At 50.0% G+C, this 20,397-nt stretch overlaps 1 protein-coding gene across 1 annotated transcript in view; it reads left to right on the top strand.

The window, feature by feature from the left end:
• Window positions 1-20,397, top strand: part of LOC121555146 (diacylglycerol kinase beta-like) — a 124,666-nt gene that overhangs the window by 74,061 nt on the left and 30,208 nt on the right. The window contains exon 16 of the mRNA XM_041868950.2: window positions 1,194-1,258. Within this exon, the coding sequence (XP_041724884.2) occupies window positions 1,194-1,258 (65 nt within the window). The remainder of the gene's footprint in view (window positions 1-1,193; window positions 1,259-20,397) is intronic.

Raw genomic sequence — 20,397 nt, 5'->3', positions numbered from 1 at the left:
TTCATCTGTTTTTCTGTCCTTCCTCTCAGGCTTTCTCTCTCCCTCGTCTTTTCTCTGGCGCTTTCTTTCTCTCTCTACCTGGCTCTCTTTCTCTGTCTCTCTACCTCTCTCTTCTCCCACTCGTGTCTCTCTCTCTTGACATTCTTGTCTTTACTTTAATCATTCTTTGTGTTAGCAGAATGTGTTCTAGCTTCAATTTCAGCAATGTCGCCAAGACAACATCAGTGACTAGGCGGCTGTAAGTAAGCATTTCACAGTAATGTCTACACCTGTTGTATTCGGCGCATGTGGCAAATAAAATGTGATTTTATTTTATTTTATTTGACAGGGACTTTTTTTTCCATTGTTGAGAATAAGTTTGACCTGATGACCATTCCACAGGTTCTTTGCCTATTTATTTCTAGGAGCAGATCAAAATGAGCAAAATAACTGCAATCTTCAGTCTCGTTACCATTCTCATAACCACCATCACCACAACTGGTAGGAAGCCAGTTGTCTCTCTCTCTTTAGGACATGATGTTCATTGCACATTTAACCATTTCCTCCATACCCTGTCCTCTCTCCACCTGCCCATTACCGGAAAGCCTCCCGCCTCCTTCTGATAAAATCACTTATTTATCTATTGTGATGCGTTCAATCCTACACGGTCGTCATGTCTCACTCTGTGCCTTGTCCATAGCACAAGACTAATATGAGTGAGATCATCCTGCCCTCAAGCCTCAGGTCATGGCAGAGCTGAGACGGGCTCTAGAGAACACACACCCATAAGTGGGGTCATTCCTAGTGTTGGAGCCATTTGACTGATTACGTCTACCCCTGCCCCCAGAGGTCATCCAGGGCTGGGGTCAAACACACAACACAGGGGTGGGCAGGGGGATAGGTTTGAAGATGGCGCCAATGGATAATGGTTCCATCCCAGCTTTGCTATATAGTGACTTTTATTTTTAAACTCTGCATCATTGGGAAGGGCTCGGAAGCAAGCATTTCACGGTAAAGTCTACACCAATTGTACTCGGCGCATGTGACAAATAACATTTGATTTGAGGTGGTGACTTTAAGACCCTGTTATCAGGCCTAGTGCAGTCTCAGGATCACATAGACCCAGGATCACATAGACCCAGGATCACAGGCACAAAGGTGGAAGGTAATGCTCCAGTAAAAGCCTAACACTGCTCTATGTCTCCCCCCTATAGGACGCCTCTATTGCTCACCGCTTCCACTTGATGAGAGAGAAGCACCCAGAGAAATTCAACAGCAGGTGAGAGATTGATACAGACTTTGTTCCACTTAAGCTAATGTGTATTGGTATCATTTACATTTACATTTTAGTCATTTAACAGACGCTCTTATCCAGAGCGACTTACAGGAGCAATTAGGGTTAAGTGCCTTGCTCAAGGGCACATTAACGTCATTTAGCAGACGCTCTTAGCCAGAGCGACTCGCAAATTGGTGCGTTCACCCTATAGCCAGTGGGATAACCACTTTACAATTTGGGGGGTTAGAAGGAACACTTTATCCTATCCCAGGTATTCCTTAAAGAGGTGGGGTTTCAAATGTCTCCGGAAGGTGGTGAGTGACTCCGCTGTCCTGGCGTCGTGAGGGAGCTTGTTCCACCATTGGGGTGCCAGAGCAGCGAACAGTTTTGACTGGGCTGAGCGGGAGCTATGCTTCCGCAGAGGAAGGGAGCCAGCAGGCCAGAGGTGGATGAACGCAATGCCCTCGTTTGGGTGTAGGGACTGATCAGAGCCTGAAGGTACAGAGGTGCCGTTCCCCTCACTGCTCCATAGGCAAGCACCATGGTCTTGTAGCGGATGCGAGCTTCAACTGGAAGCCAGTGGAGTGTGCGGAGGAGGGGGGTGACGTGAGAGAACTTGGGAAGGTTGAACACCAGACGGGCTGCGGCATTCTGGATGAGTTGTAGGGGTTTAATGGCACAGGCAGGGAGGCCAGCCAACAGCGAGTTGCAGTAGTCCAGACGGGAGATGACAAGTGCCTGGATTAGGACCTGTGCCGCTTCCTGTGTAAGGCAGGGTCGTACTCTCCGAATGTTGTAGAGCATGAACCTGCAGGAGCGGGTCACCGCCTTGATGTTGGCGGAGAACGACAGGGTGTTGTCCAGGGTCACGCCTAGGCTCTTCGCACTCTGGGAGGAGGACACAGCGGAGTTGTCAACCGTGATGGCGAGATCATGGAACGGGCAGTCCTTCCCGGGAGGAAGAGCAGCTCCGTCTTGCCAGGGTTCAGCTTGAGGTGGTGATCCGTCATCCATACTGATATGTCTGCCAGACATGCAGAGATGCGATTCGCCACCTGGTTATCAGAAGGGGGAAAGGAGAAGATTAGTTGTGTATCGTCAGCGTAGCAATGATAGGAAAGGCCATGTGAGGATATGACAGAGCCAAGTGACTTGGTGTATAGGGAGAAAAGGAGAGGGCCTAGAACTGAGCCCTGGGGGACACCAGTGGTGAGAGCACGTGGTGCGGAGACAGCTTCTCGCCACGCCACTTGGTAGGAGCGACCGGTCAGGTAGGACGCAATCCAGGAGTGAGCCGCGCCGGAGATGCCCAGCTCGGAGAGGGTGGAGAGGAGGATCTGATGGTTCACAGTATCAAAGGCAGCAGACAGGTCTAGAAGGACAAGAGCAGAGGAGAGAGAGTTAGCTTTAGCAGTGCGGAGAGTCTCCGTGACACAGAGAAGAGCAGTCTCAGTTGAATGACCAGTCCTGAAACCTGATTGGTTTGGATCAAGAAGGTCATTCTGAGAGAGATAGCAAGAGAGTTGGCTAAAGACGGCACGCTCAATAGTTTTGGAAAGAAAAGAAAGAAGGGATACTGGTCTGTAGTTGTTGACATCAGTGGGGTCGAGTGTTGGTTTTTTGAGAAGGGGAGCAACTCTCGCTCTCTTGAAGACGGAAGGGACATGGCCAGCGGTCAAGGATGAGTTGATCAGCGAGGTGAGGTAGGGGAGAAGGTCACCGGAGATGGTCTGGAGAAGGGAGGAGGGGATGGGGTCAAGCGGGCAGGTTGTTGGGCGGCCTGCAGTCACAAGTCGCAGGATTTTATCTGGAGAGAGAGGGGAGAAAGAAGTCAAAGCATAGGGTAGGGCAGTGTGAGCAGGACCAGCAGTGTCATTAGACTTAACAAACGAGGATCGGATGTCGTCAACCTTCTTTTCAAAGTGGTTGACGAAGTCATCTACAGAGAGAGAGGGGGGGGGAGGATTCAGGAGGGAGGAAAATGTGGCAAAGAGCTTCCTAGGGTTAGAGGCAGATGCTTGGAATTTAGAGTGGTAGAAGGTGGCCTTAGCAGCAGAAACAGATGAAGAAAATGTAGAGAGGAGGGAGTGAAAAGATGCCAGGTCGGCAGGGAGTTTAGTTTTCTTCCATTTCCGCTCCGCTGCCCGGAGCTCTGTTCTGTGAGCTCGCAATGAGTCATCAAGCCACGGAGCTGGAGGGGAGGACCGAGCCGGCCGGGAGGATAGGGGACACAGAGAGTCAAAGGATGCAGAAAGGGAGGAGAGGAGGGTTGAGGAGGCAGAATCAGGAGATTGGAGGGAGAAGGATTGAGCAGAGGGAAGAGATGATAGGATGGAAGAGGAGAGAGTAGTGGGAGAGAGAGAGCGAAGGTTGCGGCGGCGCATTACCATCTGTGTAGGGGCAGAGTGAGTAGTGTGGGAGGAGAGCGAGAGAGAAAAGGAAACAAAGTAGTGGTCGGAGACATGGAGGGGAGTTGCAGTGAGATTAGTAGAGGAGCAGCATCTAGTGAAGATGAGGTCAAGCGTATTGCCTGCCTTGTGAGTAGGGGGACGGTGAGAGGGTGAGGTCAAAAGAGGAGAGGAGTGGAAAGAAGGAGGCAGAGAGAAATGAGTCAAATGTGGACATAGGGAGGTTGAAATCCCCCAAAACTGTGAGGGGTGAGCCATCCTCAGGGAAGGAACTTATCAAGGCGTCAAGCTCATTGATGAACTCTCCAAGGGAACCTGGAGGCTGATAGATGACAAGGATATTAAGCTTAAATGGGCTAGTGACTGTGACAGCATGGAATTCAAATGAGGAGATAGACAGATGGGTTAGGGGAAAAATTGAGAATGTCCACTTGGGAGAGATGAGGATTCCTGTACCACCACCCCTCTGACCAGATGCTCTCGGGGTATGCGAGAACACATGGTCAGACGAGGAGAGAGCAGTAGGAGTAGCAGTGTTTTCAGTGGTGATCCATGTTTCCGTCAGCGCCAGGAAGTCGAGGGACTGGAGGTTGGCATAGGCTGGGATGAAGTCAGCCTTGTTGGCAGCAGAACGGCAGTTCCAGAGGCTGCCTGCGACCTGGAACTCCACGTGGGTGGTGCGTGCAGGGACCACCAGGTTAGAGAGGCAGCAGCCACGCGGTGTGGTGCGTTTGTGTAGCCTGTGCAGAGAGGAGAGAACAGGGATAGGCAGAGACATAGTTGACAGGCTGTAGCAAATGGCTACAAAAATGCAGAGGAGATCGGAATGAAATGAGCTAAGCATCTGGGAGCGGAGAGAGCAGGGCCTCCCCTCACCAAAAACGTCTACCTCAGAAACTAAAATTGTTTCACTGAACCACCCGAACAAAAACTCTCCCAACTTCCGCCTTTAGAAATCAGAATTGTTGTGAACCACAGCGGTTCAATGTTTAAAGGAATAGACTCAACCCACTTTATTCAGCTAGCCAACTATGACACCATAGCTAACTAGCAAGCTAGCATCCAATAACAATAACACACCGTTTAGCACCAACACTTGGTCACAACAAACCACCAATAGTGTGATAACACACTAAACAGATCATTCGTGTCTGTGTCAAGTTCCTTTCATGACGCAGCAATGATTAGACGTTGGCTAGCTAGGACAAGTATATTGTATTTAGCTACTACCGTACAGTTAGCTGGTCGTGTTGTCTCAAGCTGCTTATTTGGACACAGTTAATGGTCATTATTACTCATTAGCTGCTCCCGACTGCCATCAATGACCACCACAACTAGATAGAGTCCCTCTCTGTGCTCTGAAAAATACTATAGCACATTCGGCAATGTTGATGCTGTGAGATTTCAAAACGTTTAAAACCATGACTAGAAAGAGACTGTCAATGAATACAACAAAGATATGCTGTTCTAATGAGTGAGCTCATGTTTAAGTTGTTACTCAGCACTGTCAACACTTTGTATTCAACACTTTTATAAGCCATTATTATGGTGCCGGAGAAGATGGCTGCCGTTTTACAGCCCTCTAACCAATTGTACTATTATGTGTGTTTTTCCGCGTTATTTGTAATTTATTCTGTACATAATGTTTCTCCCATCGTCTCTTATAACCAAAAAGAGCTTCTGAATATCCGGACAGCGATTACTCACCTCGTATTGGACAAAGATTTTTTTCTTCAACAAGTCGGACGCGAAGGATATCCTACAGACACCCGACAAGGCCCAATTCCCTGTCATTCGCATGAGAAAGAGACAGAGATATCGTGGACGTAGGTCGGGGTGCCTTGTAAGGATCCGACGGCGAGCGAGTAAACTGCCTCTTCCATCAATCCTATTAGCCAATGTTCAATCATTTGAGAATAAATTAGATGACCTAAGATTACGGTTATCCTACCAACAGGACATTAAAAACTGTAATATATTATGTTTCACTGAGTCGTGGCTGGACGACGACATGGACAACATACAGCTAGCGGGCTATACGCTACATCCGCAGGATAGAACGGCTGACTCCGGTAAGACAAGGGGTGGCAGTCTGTGTATATTTGTAAACAACAGCTGGTGCACAAAATCAAATACTAAGGAAGTCTTGAGGTTTTGCTCGCCTGAGGTAGAGTATCTTATGATAAGCTGTAGACCACACTATTTACAAAGAGAGTTTTCATCTATATTTTTCATAGCTGTCTATTCACAAACCAATGCTGGCATTAAGATTGCACTGAATGAGCTGTATAAGGCCATAAGTGAACAGGAAAACGCTCATCCAGAGGCAGCGCTCCTAGCGGCCGGGGACTTTAATGCAGGGAAACTTAAATCAGTTCAACCTAATTTCTACCAGCATGTTAAATGTGCAACCAGAGGAAAAAAAACTCGACATCACCTTTACTCCACACACAGAGACGCATTCAAAGCTCTCCCTCGCCTTCCATTTGGCAAATCTGACCATAACTCTATCCTCCTGATTCCTGCTTATAAGCTAAAACTAAAGCAGGAAGCACCAGTGACTCGGTTAATAAAAAAGTGGTCAGATGACGCAGATGCTAAGCTACAGGACTGTTTTGCTAGCACAGACTGGAACATGTTCCGGGATTCTTCAGATAGCATTGAGGAGTACACCACATCAGTCACTGGCTTCATCAATAAGTGCATCGATGACGTCGTCCCCACAGTGACCGTACGTACATACCCCAACCAGAAGCCATGGATTACAGGCAACATCCGCACTGAGCTAAAGGGTAGAGCTGCCGCTTTCAAGGAGTGGGACTCTAACCCGGACGCTTATAAGAAATCCTGCTATGCCCTCCGACGAACCATCAAACAGGCAAAGAGTCAACACAGGACTAAGATTGAATCGTACTACACCGGCTCTGACGCTCGTCGGATGTGACAGGGCTTGAAAACTATTACAGACTACAAAGGGAAGCACAGCCGCGAGCTGCCCAGTGACACAAGACTTCCAGACGAGCTAAACCACTTCTATGCTCGCTTCGAGGCAAACAACACTGAAGCATGCATGAGAGCACCAGCTGTGCCGGATGACTATGTGATCACGTTCTCCGTAGCCAATGTGAGTAAGACTTTTAAGCAGGTCAACATTCACAAGGCCGCAGGGGGCCCCTCAGGGGTGCATGCTCAGTCACCTCCTGTACTCCCTGTTCACCCATGACTGCATGGCCAGACACGACTCCAACACCATCGTTAAGTTTGCCGACGACACAACAGTGGTAGGCCTGATCACCGACAACGATGAGACAGCCTATAGGGAGGAGGTCAGAGACCTGGCCGTGTGGTGCCAGGCTAACAACCTCTCCATCAACGTGACCAAGACAAAGGAGATGATTGTGGACTACAGGGAAAAAAAGAGGACTGAGCACGCCTGTATGTGGCCAATAAAATTTTATTTTATTTTATTTGAAATGTACATTCTTCCTATTTCCACTCTACAACAAGCACTGCAGCAGTAATGAATGAGTAGAAAACTGTATCTATAGGCTTGCGTTGTTGTTATTATTAGCGGCTTGGTCTTTTTTAATATTGAGGAATATTTCACTTTCTCTGTTCATAGGAGTAACAACATGAGTTTGTGCATGAGGCAGAATTTATGCGGTGCAACTCGAGTTTGCCATCAGCTGGAAGACAGTGTCCCTTTTTGGTCAGTGTCAGTGGAGGAAAGGGAGAGCGGAGGGATGTTGAGAGGCGGACCCTCAGTCTGCTGCTCTCTCCCTCCGCTGAGACTGACCATCAGATGCAGGCACCATCAGCCCAGTAAAATAGAAATGAAAAGCAAATGATTTAAATGTATGCTCACTCAGCTGTGCTTCACAAGTAATACAACAATGGCTCTATTACCGGTGTGATCATATAGCCTACCTCAAATTTTGAAATATAATTTTAAAATATGTCCCAAACAACAATGCATTTATTGGCAGGGGAATTCAAGCAAAGCCAATATGCGATAATAATGTATTGGGCCTATAGCTTACTGTCACGATCGTTTACGAACGAGATACAGACCAAGGCGCAGCGTGATAAGCGTACATTTTATTAAGTACTAAACTCGACACAAAACAACAGACAAACGAACGAAACGTGAAGTCCTAGGTTACACAAAACAAACCTTAACGGAACAAGATCCCACACCGACTAGTGCCAAACAGGCTGCCTAAGTATGGTCCCCAATCAGAGACAACGAGATACAGCTGCCTCTGATTGGGAACCACCCTGGCCAACATAGATCTAAACGATCTAGAAAACACAACATAGAAAATATGACATAGAAACTCCACACCCTGGCTCAACATTTAAGAGTCCCCAGAGCCAGGGCGTGACAGTACCCCCCCCCCAAAGGCGCGGACTGCGACCGCGCCACACAAACACAACAGGGTAGGGGCCGGGTGGGCATTCCGCCTCGGAGGTGGATCCGGCTCCGGGGTGACCACCACTTTCTCTCCACCTCCCCGTTGCGCCCCTGGTCTGGTCTGGCACCGCTGACTGGAGCTGGACCCGACGACGGTGGATTGATCTGTACAGGCTCCGGACTGGAGCCGCTGGCCGGAGCTGGACTGGGCACCGGTGGAGCGGATTGCTCTGGCTCCGGAGTGGATCCGCTGACAGGAGTTGGACCGGACCCCGGTGGAGCGGATACTGGCCATGCCGGACTGGACACATGCACCACTGGCTGGGTGCGGGGAGCAGGAGCGGGCCGGACCGGGCTGATGACGCGCACCACTGGCTTGGGGCGGGGTGCAGGAGCGGGCCGGACCGGGCTGACGACGCGCACCACTGGCTTGGTGCGGGGAGCAGGAAGGGGCCGCACCGGGCTGACGACGCGCACCACTGGCTTGGTGCGGGGAGCAGGAACGGGCCGGACCGGGCTGACGACGCGCACCACTGGCTTGGTGCGGGGAGCAGGAACGGGCCGGACCGGGCTGGTGACGCGCACCACTGGCTTGGCGCGAGGGACAGGAACAGGCCGGACCGGGCTGGCGACGCGCACCACTGGCTTGGTGCGAGGGACAGGAACAGGCCGGGCTGGACTGGGAACACGCACCACTGGCTTGGTGCGGGGAGCAGGAACAGGCTGGACCGGGCTGGTGACGCGCACCACTGGCTTGGTGCGAGGGGCAGGAACAGGCCGGACCGGGCTGGCGACGCGCACCACTGGCTTGGTGCGAGATGCAGGAACAGGCCGGGCTGGACTGGGATCACACACCACTGGCTTGGTGCGGGGAGCAGGAACAGGCCGGGCTGGACTGGGAACACGCACCACTGGCTTGGTGCGGGGAGCAGGAACAGGCCGGACCGGGCTGGCAACGCGCACCACTGGCTTGGCGCGAGGGACAGGAACAGGCCGGACCGGGCTGGCAACGCGCACCACTGGCTTGGCGCGAGGGACAGGAACAGGCCGGACCGGACTGGGAACACGCACCACTGGCTTGGTGCGGGGAGCCGGAACGGGCCGGGCCGGACTGTGGAGGCGGACTGGAGGTCTGGAGCAAAGAGCTGACACAACCCGTCCTGGCTGAATGCCTACTTCCACACAATACGTGTGAGGCATCAGCACAGGACGTACGGGGCTGTGCACTCGTACTGGCGCTACAGCACGTGGCACTGGTGCAGGATATACGGGACCAAGGAGGCGTACTGGAGACTACGAGCGTTGAGCCGGCACACACCATCCTGGCTGAATGCCCATCTTTGCACGACACGTGCATGGTGCTAGCACAGGACGTACAGGACTGTGCCGGAACACTCGCGGCACAGTACGTGGCTCCGCATAACACGGAGCCTGCCCAGTCACACGCTTCCTAGCCTGAGTACGGGGAGTTGGCTCTGCTCTAACCCTAGGCTCCACCAACCACCCTTTTCGCCCCCCAAAAAAAATGTATTGGGGCTGTCTCTCGGGCTTCCTCCTCGGCCGGTACCCTCTGCGTTGCCGCTGCTCCTCTCTATAGCGCGCCTCCACAGTCTCCTCCCAAGGACGGCGATCCATTCTGGCCTGAATCTCCTCCCAAGTCCAGGATCCCTTCCCGTCCAGGATCTCCTCCCAGGTCCAGGCTGTCTGTTCCTGGACACGCTGCTTGGTCCTCTTTTGGTGGGATCTTCTGTCACGATCGTTTACGAACGAGATACGGACCAAGGCGCAGCGTGATAAGCGTACATTTTATTAAGTACTAAACTCGACACAAAACAACAAACAAATGAAACGTGAAGTCCTAGGTTACACAAAACAAACCTTAACGGAACAAGATCCCACACCGACTAGTGCCAAACAGGCTGCCTAAGTATGGTCCCCAATCAGAGACAACGAGATACAGCTGCCTCTGATTGGGAACCACCCTGGCCAACATAGATCTAAACGATCTAGAAAACACAACATAGAAAATATGACATAGAAACTGCCACGCCCTGGCTCTGGGGACTCTTAAATGTTGAGCCAGGGTGTGGAGTTTCTATGTCATATTTTCTATGTTGTGTTTTCTAGATCGTGTAGATCTATGTTGGCCAGGGTGGTTCCCAATCAGAGGCAGCTGTAGCTCGTTGTCTCTGATTGGGGACAATACTTAGGCAGCCTGTTTGGCACTAGTCGGGGTGGGATCTTCTGTCACGATCGTTTACGAACGAGATACGGACCAAGGCGCAGCGTGATAAGCGTACATTTTATTAAGTACTAAACTCGACACAAAACAACAAACAAACGAAACGTGAAGTCCTAGGTTACACAAAACAAACCTTAACGGAACAAGATCCCACACCGACTAGTGCCAAACAGGCTGCCTAAGTATGGTTCCCAATCAGAGACAACGAGATACAGCTGCCTCTGATTGGGAACCACCCTGGCCAACATAGATCTAAACGATCTAGAAAACACAACATAGAAAATATGACATAGAAACTCCACACCCTGGCTCAACATATAACCCTCCCGTTGTCCTGGTATTCTGTACACACGCCGTGCCCTCCGGGTCGAACTGTCCCCCTCTCACTAAAGGCCCAATTGGAACATGTGGGACAGTATGCGTGCGAACAGCCTTTGCAGATGTATTTGTTACACCTGGTGCACACCGTGTGTGTTTTACAGTCCTTCTTTGTGGGGCAGACCTGACACCTCTTCCTCTTACTGGGTTGTGCGGGGTTGGGTGCTTGGGCCGGTGCGTGGTCCGGTGCTGCGGGGGCGTGATCCCGCCGGGGCTGATCACGATACGTAGCCCTCTGAACAGCTTTGACGAGCGCCGCAGAGGCTTCGGTGCGAGGGAGACGGGCCCTTCTTTGTATGAACGGAGTCACTAGTGCCTTTCCCAGCTGCTCGAGGAACACCCTCCTCTTGTTTCGCTTACCAGGCATCCAAGTGGGGTTGAGCTCTCGCCATATGACAAAAGCGTTGTAAGAGGACACGTCAAGGATGTTGTGGAAGATGACCAGGGGCCAGCGCGCGGTCATCCTCCTGCAGCTGTAGGTTCCAATCACCTTGTCTAGGTTGTCCACACCTCCCTTGTTGCTGTTGTAGTCTAGGACGATGGCCGGCTTCTTGTCCTGGCGACGGCTAACGTGAGCCTCGGTGTGCAGCGTGCTCAGGAGTAAGACGTTCTTGTTTTTCTTTGCCAGGTAGGACACTAGAGCGGTGGTGGGCGTGAAGGCGAACTTGGAGGAGAAGAGGAGCCTGTCCTTTGAGGCGAGCAGCGCCTGCGGGAGCTCTGGCTTGTTCTTTCTGACTGTGCCGACCACGGTGACGTTCCTGGTCAGGAGCTGGCGCGCGAGCTCGTATGAGGTGAAGAAATTGTCGCAGGTGACGTTGTGACCCCTGAGTCCCTGCGTCAAATCGAGCACGACCCTCATCCCCTGGTACCTCTCGGGGCCTCCGCATGTGGCCTTCCCGGTGTAGACCTGCATCTTCCAGGCGTAGCTGGATTTGGAGTCGCAGGCCACCCATGTCTTGATGCCGTATTTGGCCGGCTTGCTTGGGATATACTGGCGGAAAGGACATCGGCCTGGAGGAGAGAGAGAGAGAGAGCGAGAGAGAGAGAGAGAGAGAGAGAGAGAGAGAGAGAGAGAGAGAGAGAGAGAGAGAGAGAGAGAGAGAGAGGGAGAGAGAGAGAGAGAGGAGGAGAGGAAAGACAAGAGATTAGCTTTAGCGTGTTGTGTTGTGTTGTGTTGTGTTCAGTGTTGTGTTCAGTGTTGTTGTTGTGCTCTTGTACGGTGTTGTTGGCTCCGGCACACCTCTGAAAGGGACCAGTTGCTCATCCACCGTCACGTCGGGCCCGGGGTTGTAGAGGAGCGGCAGCCTCTCGACCCACTTGTCCCAGACCTCTCTCACGGCCGCAAGTTTGTCACCGCCGCCTGCTGCGCGTCTCTCGGCTCTGGTCTCGCGGTCGTCGAAGCGAAGGAGTCTCGAGTAAGCGTGAAAGACTTTGAGCGGCATGGTTGCGCGGAAAATGGTCCTTCCGCTCTCGGCATCCCAGAGACTAGAGGCCGCTTCGCCTCGGGACCTGTACACGCCGGCTAGGATGAGCAGCCCTACGTAGGCTCGCAGGTCTGTGGAGTCCATCGCTTTCCAGCGGCCGCCGCCGCCGCGGTCGCGGTCTTCGTGGTCTTCGTGGCCGTCGTCGGCGGCGTAGTGGCGGTGGTCGTCGTCGCCGTCGTCGCCGTCGCCTCGGGCTCCGTATTTTCGAACGCCCTCCAGATTGGTCATCTCCAGGATGATGTCTTCTATCTCGGGTGTGAAAAACAAGCGGAACATGGAGAGGATGTCGCGGGCTTGGCCTACGACCTGCCTAGTAGGCCCGGGCCTCATGTCCTCCGGCACCTCAGCAACCGGCCTGTTACTTTTTGCCGCTGCGGCGGCCCCTCCGACGCCCCGATTGTTGTCACAGGGCACCGAGCACCATTGGATTTGGCCGTTTCTCGGCACGAATGTCTCTCTTTCCACTCGAGGGATATCGTGTTGTGTTCTGGGGCTGATGCTGCGGCGGCGGCTGCGGCAGCGGCGGAGGTCTCCTCGCTCTCCTCGCTCTCCTTCACCTTCCCCTTGTTCTTCCCCTTGTTCTTCCCCTTGTTCTTCTTCTTCTTGTTGGTCGTCGTCGTCGTCGTCGTCGTCGTCATCGTCTCGTTCGACTTCTACACCTTGACCTTCTTCTACTTGGACATCGTCGTAGTCGTCGGCGGCGGCGGCGGCAGCGGCTGCGGCGTCGTAGTCGTCGTCGTCGTCGTCGTCGTCGTCGTCGTCCTCTGTGGTCTCCTCGTCCTCTGGGTTGTATTCCTCCCCGTCTTCTTCTTCGGACGCTTCCTCGTCCGCTTCCTCGTCGCAGTCAGAGTCATTGGAAAATATCTGTTCTAGGACCTGTTTGGCCGTGAATCGCACAGCACTCATAATAGCTTCGGCACCCAGGCTGGGGAAGTCCCCAAGACCTCTCTCTTCGGGACGTGTCCGGACATGCCACGGAGGCAATATTAGTAGTAGCAGTAGTAGTAGTAGTAGTAGTAGTAGTAGTAGTAGTAGTAGTAGTAGTAGTAGTAGTAGTTGTTGTTATTGGTGTTGGTGTTGGTGTTTGTTTACGGCTTACCTAGTACCTCTGGCTCAGAGCTTATGCCTCTAACGTGTAGCCTGGGTACATTTGAATATAAAAATTGATTTTATCAAACAAAACTATGCTACATTTTAGGATGACAAATCAGAGCAAGATTACTGAATGTAAGTACATTATTTACCTTCAGAGGTGAATGTATCAAACCAGTTGCCGTGAAACGTTTTTTGTTGTTGTGCACTCTCCTCAAACAATAGCATCGTATTTTTTCACTGTAATAGCTACTGTAAATTGGACAGTGCAGTTAGATTAACAAGAATGTAAGCTTTCTGCCAATATAAGACATGTCTATGTCCTGGAAAATGTGCTGTTACTTACAACAGTCATGCTAATCACATTAGCGCACGTTAGCTCAACCGTCCCGTATACGGGACACTGATCCTGTAGAGGTTAAAGGGGCAGTGTTGTATTTTGAGACAGGCTTGAATAAGCTAAGTAGCCAATAGACAGAGGGTAGCATAATTTGTCTGATTCTCTGTAATAATGGTATGGGAATAATAATGCATTTTATTTTGTGAAGTGGTTTCTTGCATCAAACAACACAACAACATTTTCAGTCACCTCCTTGTCTGAAGGACAAGTGGATAAACAAGTTAATGTCATGCCCTGCATGTTTTTTTTCTCCAAAAGTCTCATGGAATGTAGGCCTACATTGAACATCACACATTGGCTGCTACTGTAGGCTGAATGATAGAACAGCTATTTCCATGTTAAAATGTTATGGGATGCATTTTCTCCATTGTCTTTGATGGCAGGCCACACTGGTAGGCCTACATTAGGATGAAATAGCCACAGTAGGCCACATGGCCACTGTTAAAACTGTAACTTAAAGCGGGTACAGCCTCAGTGTTCACAGTAAACGCGCTCTCAGCTCTCAGCAGACCTGAAATTTGCTCAGTGCCAAAAATTATTAGAGGGAACATTGGTCTCAACTCAATCATGTCTGATTGCGTCTTCACATTGCAGCAATAGAGGGAAAGAGGAACATAATTTGGGAGGTTGACGTGCCAACGGGCAGCAAACAGTGATGTCATGTCATGATGGCACGATGTGTGACGGACCGGTACTGTATGTACTAAATACCATGTGGGGATTTTTTTTTTAACATACATTTCTCTGGACTTTTAACACAGGGATTTCTCCCCAGCCCCCCATCCCCTATCACACACACACACACACACACAACCCCCAGTGGTCTTTTACGGTGCATCGTAACTCCTTTGATGTTAATCTCTTTCATTTCCAGCCTTTGTTTGGCTTTATCCCCCCCTGATGCCTGCTCTGCTCACTGATGTTTTACATTGAGATGCACAGTAAAAAGCATACATAACATAGCCCAAAGCAGTGTGGGCTTTTGATAATGCAGTTGGAAGAGTGTGGCCTGTCTGTCTGTCCTCTTTCATTGCAGTCACCCTTGAGGCCTGTGTGTGTGTGTGTGTGTGTGTGTGTGTGTGTGTGTGTGTGTGTGTGTGTGTGTGTGTGTGTGTGTGTGTGTGTGTGTGTGTGTGTGTGTGTGTGTGTGTGTGTGTGTGTGTGTGTGTGTGCGTGCGTGCGTGCGTGCGTGCGTGCGTGCGTGCGTGCGTGCGTGCGTGCGTGCGTGCGTGCGTGCATCAGGGGGTATAGGAAGAGATGACAGAGGCCATATGGGAAGTTGAAATGGAGCAGCATGCATGAATATTTAAAAAAGTTATATTAATCTAGCTCTGAGACAATGGTGATTTACTGCCATGAAGGTCTACCTTCTAAATCACCACATAGTGCACTTAAAATAGTGTAATGCTGGCTAACAGATTGAGACCAGGAGCCTGACATGAGCAGGACACATTCTAAGCATTATCTAAATTCAATTCTAATTTTAGAAGTCAAATAAAATACTGGTAATTCCCGATTTAGTGCACTACTTTTGACCAGAACCCTATGGGTCCTGCCCTGGTCGAAAGTAGTGCACTATAGAGAATAGGGTGCCATTTGGGACACAAACACATTCCAAAGATCAACATTGTGATGCTGTTGACTCTGTCACTGATTGTCTGACTGGCTGGCTGGCTGGCTGGCTATCTGACTGGCTGGCTCTCTGACTGGCTATCTGACTGGCTGGCTGTCTGTGCCATTTGGCTAGCATCCCAGACAGAGACAATAATGTAGCGCTGGCCTGGCTAAGGATGTTTACATCAAGGCTGTTACTATTCAATTTGACATCAATTTCAGTGTCAAAGCAATGCTCTGTGAACAACCCTTTGGTTTGTAATACTTGATGTAACTGCATCCTTACCTTATAAAATATTGATTGGTACAGGACAGTTGCTCTCGATCTACAGTTCATCAGAGACTAGGCACTTTGGTCTCAATGAGTGATCTTTGACATGGCTGAATTCAGAGTGAGTGGCATAAGGGGTCCCTCTTCCCTGAGTGCTTCCTGTCACACACACACACATTTCCACACACTGCCCCCCTCCCCCTTGTGGGATGGTTTGGGAGGTGGGGAATGTGTGAGATCTGACACCTGAGTCAGTGGAGCAGCCATCAGCATGCATGATCCCCAGTAGCACCAGTATTACCAGTAGTACCAGTATTACCAGTATTACCAGTAGTACCAGTATTACCAGTATTACCAGTATTACCAGTAGCACCAGTAGCACCAGTAGTACCAGTAGCACCAGTATTACCAGTATTACCAGTAGCACCAGTATTACCAGTATTACCATTAGCACCAGTATTACCAGTAGCAACAGTAGCACCAGTATTACTAGTAGCACCAGTAGCACCAGTAGTACCAGTAGCACCAGTATTACCAGTATTACAAGTAGCACCAGTAGCACCAGTAGCACCAGTATTACCAGTATTACCAGTAGCACCAGTAGCACCAGTAGCACCAGTAGTACCAGCATTACCAGTAGCACCAGTAGTACCAGTAGCACCAGTATTACCAGTATTACAAGTAGCACCAGTAGCACCAGTAGCACCAGTATTACCAGTAGTACCAGTAGCACCAGTAGCATCAGTAGCACCAGTATTACCAGTATTACCAGTAGCACCAGTAGCACCAGTATTACCAGTAGTACCAGTAGCACCAGTGGTACCAGTAGCACCAGTAGCACCAGTATTACCAGTAGCACCAGTAGCACCAGTAGCACCAGTATTACCAGTAGCACCAGTAGCACCAGTAGCACCAGTATTACCTGTAGCACCAGTATTACCAGTAGCACCAGTATTACCAGTAGCACCAGTAGTACCAGTAGCACCATTAGCACCAGTAGTACCAGTAGCACCAGTATTACCTGTAGCACCAGTAGCACCAGTAGCACCAGTATTACCTGTAGCACCAGTATTACCAGTAGCACCAGTATTACCAGTAGCACCAGTAGTACCAGTAGCACCATTAGCACCAGTATTACCAGTAGCACCAGTAGTACCAGTAGCACCATTAGCACCAGTAGTACCAGTAGCACCAGTATTACCAGTATTACAAGTAGCACCAGTATTACCAGTAGCACCAGTAGCACCAGTAGCACCAGTAGCACCAGTAGTACCAGCATTACCAGTAGTACCAGTAGCACCAGTATTACCAGTAGCACCAGTATTACCAGTAGCACCAGTAGCACCAGTAGTACCAGTAGCACCAGTGGTACCAGTAGCACCAGCAGCACCAGTATTACCAGTAGCACCAGTAGCACCAGTAGCACCAGTGGTACCAGTAGTACCAGTAGCACCAGTATTACCAGTAGTACCAGTAGCACCAGTGGTACCAGTAGCACCAGTATTACCAGTAGTACCAGTAGCACCAGTTTTACCAGTAGTACCAGTAGCACCAGTAGTACCAGTAGCACCAGTATTACCAGTGTTACCAGTAGCACCAGTATTACAAGTAGCACCAGTAGCACCAGTAGTACCAGCATTACCAGTAGCACCAGTAGCACCAGTGGTACCAGTAGCACCAGTATTACCAGTAGTACCAGTAGCACCAGTGGTACCAGTAGCACCAGTATTACCAGTAGTACCAGTAGCACCAGTTTTACCAGTAGTACCAGTAGCACCAGTAGTACCAGTAGCACCAGTATTACCAGTGTTACCAGTAGCACCAGTATTACAAGTAGCACCAGTAGCACCAGTAGTACCAGCATTACCAGTAGTACCAGTAGCACCAGTAGTTCCAGCATTACCAGTAGCACCAGTAGTACCAGTAGTACCAGTAGTACCAGCATTACCAGTAGAACCAGTAGCACCAGTAGTACCAGCATTACCAGTAGCACCAGTAGAACTAGTAGTACCAGTAGCACCAGTATTACCAGTAGTACCAGTAGCACCAGTAGCACCAGTATTACCAGTAGTACCAGTATTACCAGTAGCACCAATATTACCAGTAGTACTAGTAGCACCAGTAGCACCAGTATTACCAGTAGTACCAGTAGCACCAGTGGTACCAGTAGCACCAGTATTACCAGTAGCACCAGTATTACCAGTAGTACCAGTAGCACCAATAGTACCAGTAGCACCAGTAGCACATGTATTACCAGTATTACCAGTAGCACCAGTATTACCAGTAGCACCAGTAGCACCAGTATTACCAGTAGCACCAGTATTACCAGTATTACCAGTAGCACCAGTAGCACCAGTATTACCAGTAGCACCAGTAGCACCAGTATTACCAGTATTACTAGTAGCACCAGTATTACCAGTAGCACCAGTAGTACCAGTATTACCAGTAGCACCAATATTACCAGTAGTACTAGTAGCACCAGTATTACCAGTATTACCAGTAGCACCAGTATTACCAGTAGTACCAGTAGCACCAGTGGTACCAGTAGCATCAGTAGCACCAGTAGCACCAGTATTACCAGTAGCACCAGTATTACCAATAGTACCAGTAGCACCAGTAGCACCAGTATTACCAGTAGCACCAGTATTACCAGTAGCACCAGTAGCACCAGTATTACCAGTATTACCAGTAGCACCAGTATTACCAGTAGCACCAGTAGCACCAGTATTACCATTAGCACCAGTATTACCAGTAGCAACAGTAGCACCAGTATTACTAGTAGCACCAGTAGCACCAGTATTACCAGTAGCACCAGTATTACCAGTAGCACCAGTAGCACCAGTATTACCAGTATTACCAGTAGCACCAGTAGCACCAGTATTACCAGTAGTACCAGTATTACCAGTAGCCCCAGTAGCACCAGTAGTATCAGTAGTACCAGTAGTCAGACCACAGGGAGCTGGTAGCCCTAGGTCCTAATGACCACGAGAACACTTTGTGTGTGTGTGTGTGTGTGTGTGTGTGTGTGTGTGTGTGTGTGTGTGTGTGTGTGTGTGTGTGTGTGTGTGTGTGTGTGTGTGTGTGTGTGTGTGTGTGTGTGTGTGTGTGTGTGTGTGTGTGTGTGTGTGTGTGTGTGTGTGTGTGTGTGTGTGTGTGTGTGTGTGTGTGTGTGTGTGTGTGTGTGTGTGTGTGTGTGTGTGTGCATGGAGAGGAAGTTGTAGATTAGGAAGTGTCTGATTGCCCTGTGAGAAACAAGATGTTTTTGTTGGTTTGATTACAATGACAATGCAGAGTCTTGGTTAAAGCCAATGGATGTGGATGGACAATCAGTTTCCCAATGGTTTCCCAGAGGTATTAGTGCAGATAAGAGGAGAGGCAGGCCAGCTAGGTTGCATTTAACCAGGAGTGTAATGAAAGACCGAGCCTCACCTTTGACATTATGTTATTATGTTCACTCTTTCAATTCAGCCACCACAGAAAGAGGAGGGGGGGAGAGGGGCTTTGACAGGAGTTGTGAGAGACACCCACCCATGTGTGAGAATGGAACTCTCCTGGCCAGAATGGGTAATGGGGCTGCTCCTCCTCTAGGGGATGGGATCTTCATTCCTTTGATCATCCCCTCATTTGTTAAACCATAATTCCCCCATCTCCTCTCTTGGCATCTCCAACCATTGGACTGGTAGTGAAGTAGAGTTTTCTTACCAATGGAGATGTTATATATAGTTCATATGTAGTAGACTAGATGGTTAGTTGACCATGCCAAGAGCATTTAACGTCTGAGCAGAGAGCACTGACCCCGATCTGGATCTGTGCTGCAGTTCAAGCTGCTGTCAATATGAATTGTTCTCAAGCTAATCGGGGCTTTGCTTCGTTATTTTCACATTGATTAATCAAGTTCAATCAATGTAATCTGCCTGGCTGTGTGTGATGAGCAGAACGAGAGTCTGTCTGCCTCTCATGGTAGCGCTCCAGCTCTCTGTGCATGTAGTAAGTGTGTGCTTACACTATGTGTATGATTACAGTATTGGTGTTGTGTATGCAGATACGTACAGAAAACGGTGTGTTAGTGGTTGTTTGATCCGTTTGAACCTGTCATGTCCTGCTGTTGTGTTCCTGTGGTGTAAAGGATAAATATACCCACAGTCCTCTCTGTTGGCTGGTGCTGACACGCTGCCAGACAGTAGCTCTCATCTCTGACAAGCCAGCTCAAATCATATGGTGTAATTATTTTTAGAACTCATAGATCATTCACTGTCTTTATAGCTAATGTTTTAGTGTTGGTTTTCTTACTGTGTGTGTGCGTGCGTCTGCATCCCTTTATATAGTATGTGTGTCAGATCACTGTGTGTCTTGCCTAGTCTCAGATCAGTGTAAAGGACTGTACTATCCTCTTCACCCACAGACCTTCTCTTCTCCTCTCCCCCCACAGACGTCCTCTCCCCCTACAGACCTCCTCTCCTCTTCACCCACAGACCTTCTCCTCTCCTTTCCCCCCACAGACCTCCTCTCCTCTTCCCCTACAGACTCATCTCCTTTCCCCCTACATACCTCCTCTCCTCTCCCCCTACAGACCTCCTCTCCTCTCCCCCACACACGTCCTCTCCCCCTACAGGCCTCCTCTCCTCTCCCCCTACAGACCTCCTTTCCAACAGTGCAGTAGTATCTAACAATTCACCCCCACAGACCTTCTCCTCTCCTCTCCCTCCACAGACTCCCTTTCTGCTGCTGAAAACCAGCTTGTCTGTCTTTAGCTGAACCTGTTAGTGTAGTCTATGGCAAGGAGCCAGGGTCAGAGGTTATAAAACCATGGGCGGGCAGCTGCTGCATGGCATCACCCCT

Source organism: Coregonus clupeaformis, chromosome 40, assembly GCF_020615455.1.
Source record: "Coregonus clupeaformis isolate EN_2021a chromosome 40, ASM2061545v1, whole genome shotgun sequence".
Taxonomy (NCBI): Eukaryota; Metazoa; Chordata; class Actinopteri; order Salmoniformes; family Salmonidae; genus Coregonus; species Coregonus clupeaformis.
This window is presented reverse-complemented; position numbering and strand designations above follow the sequence as displayed.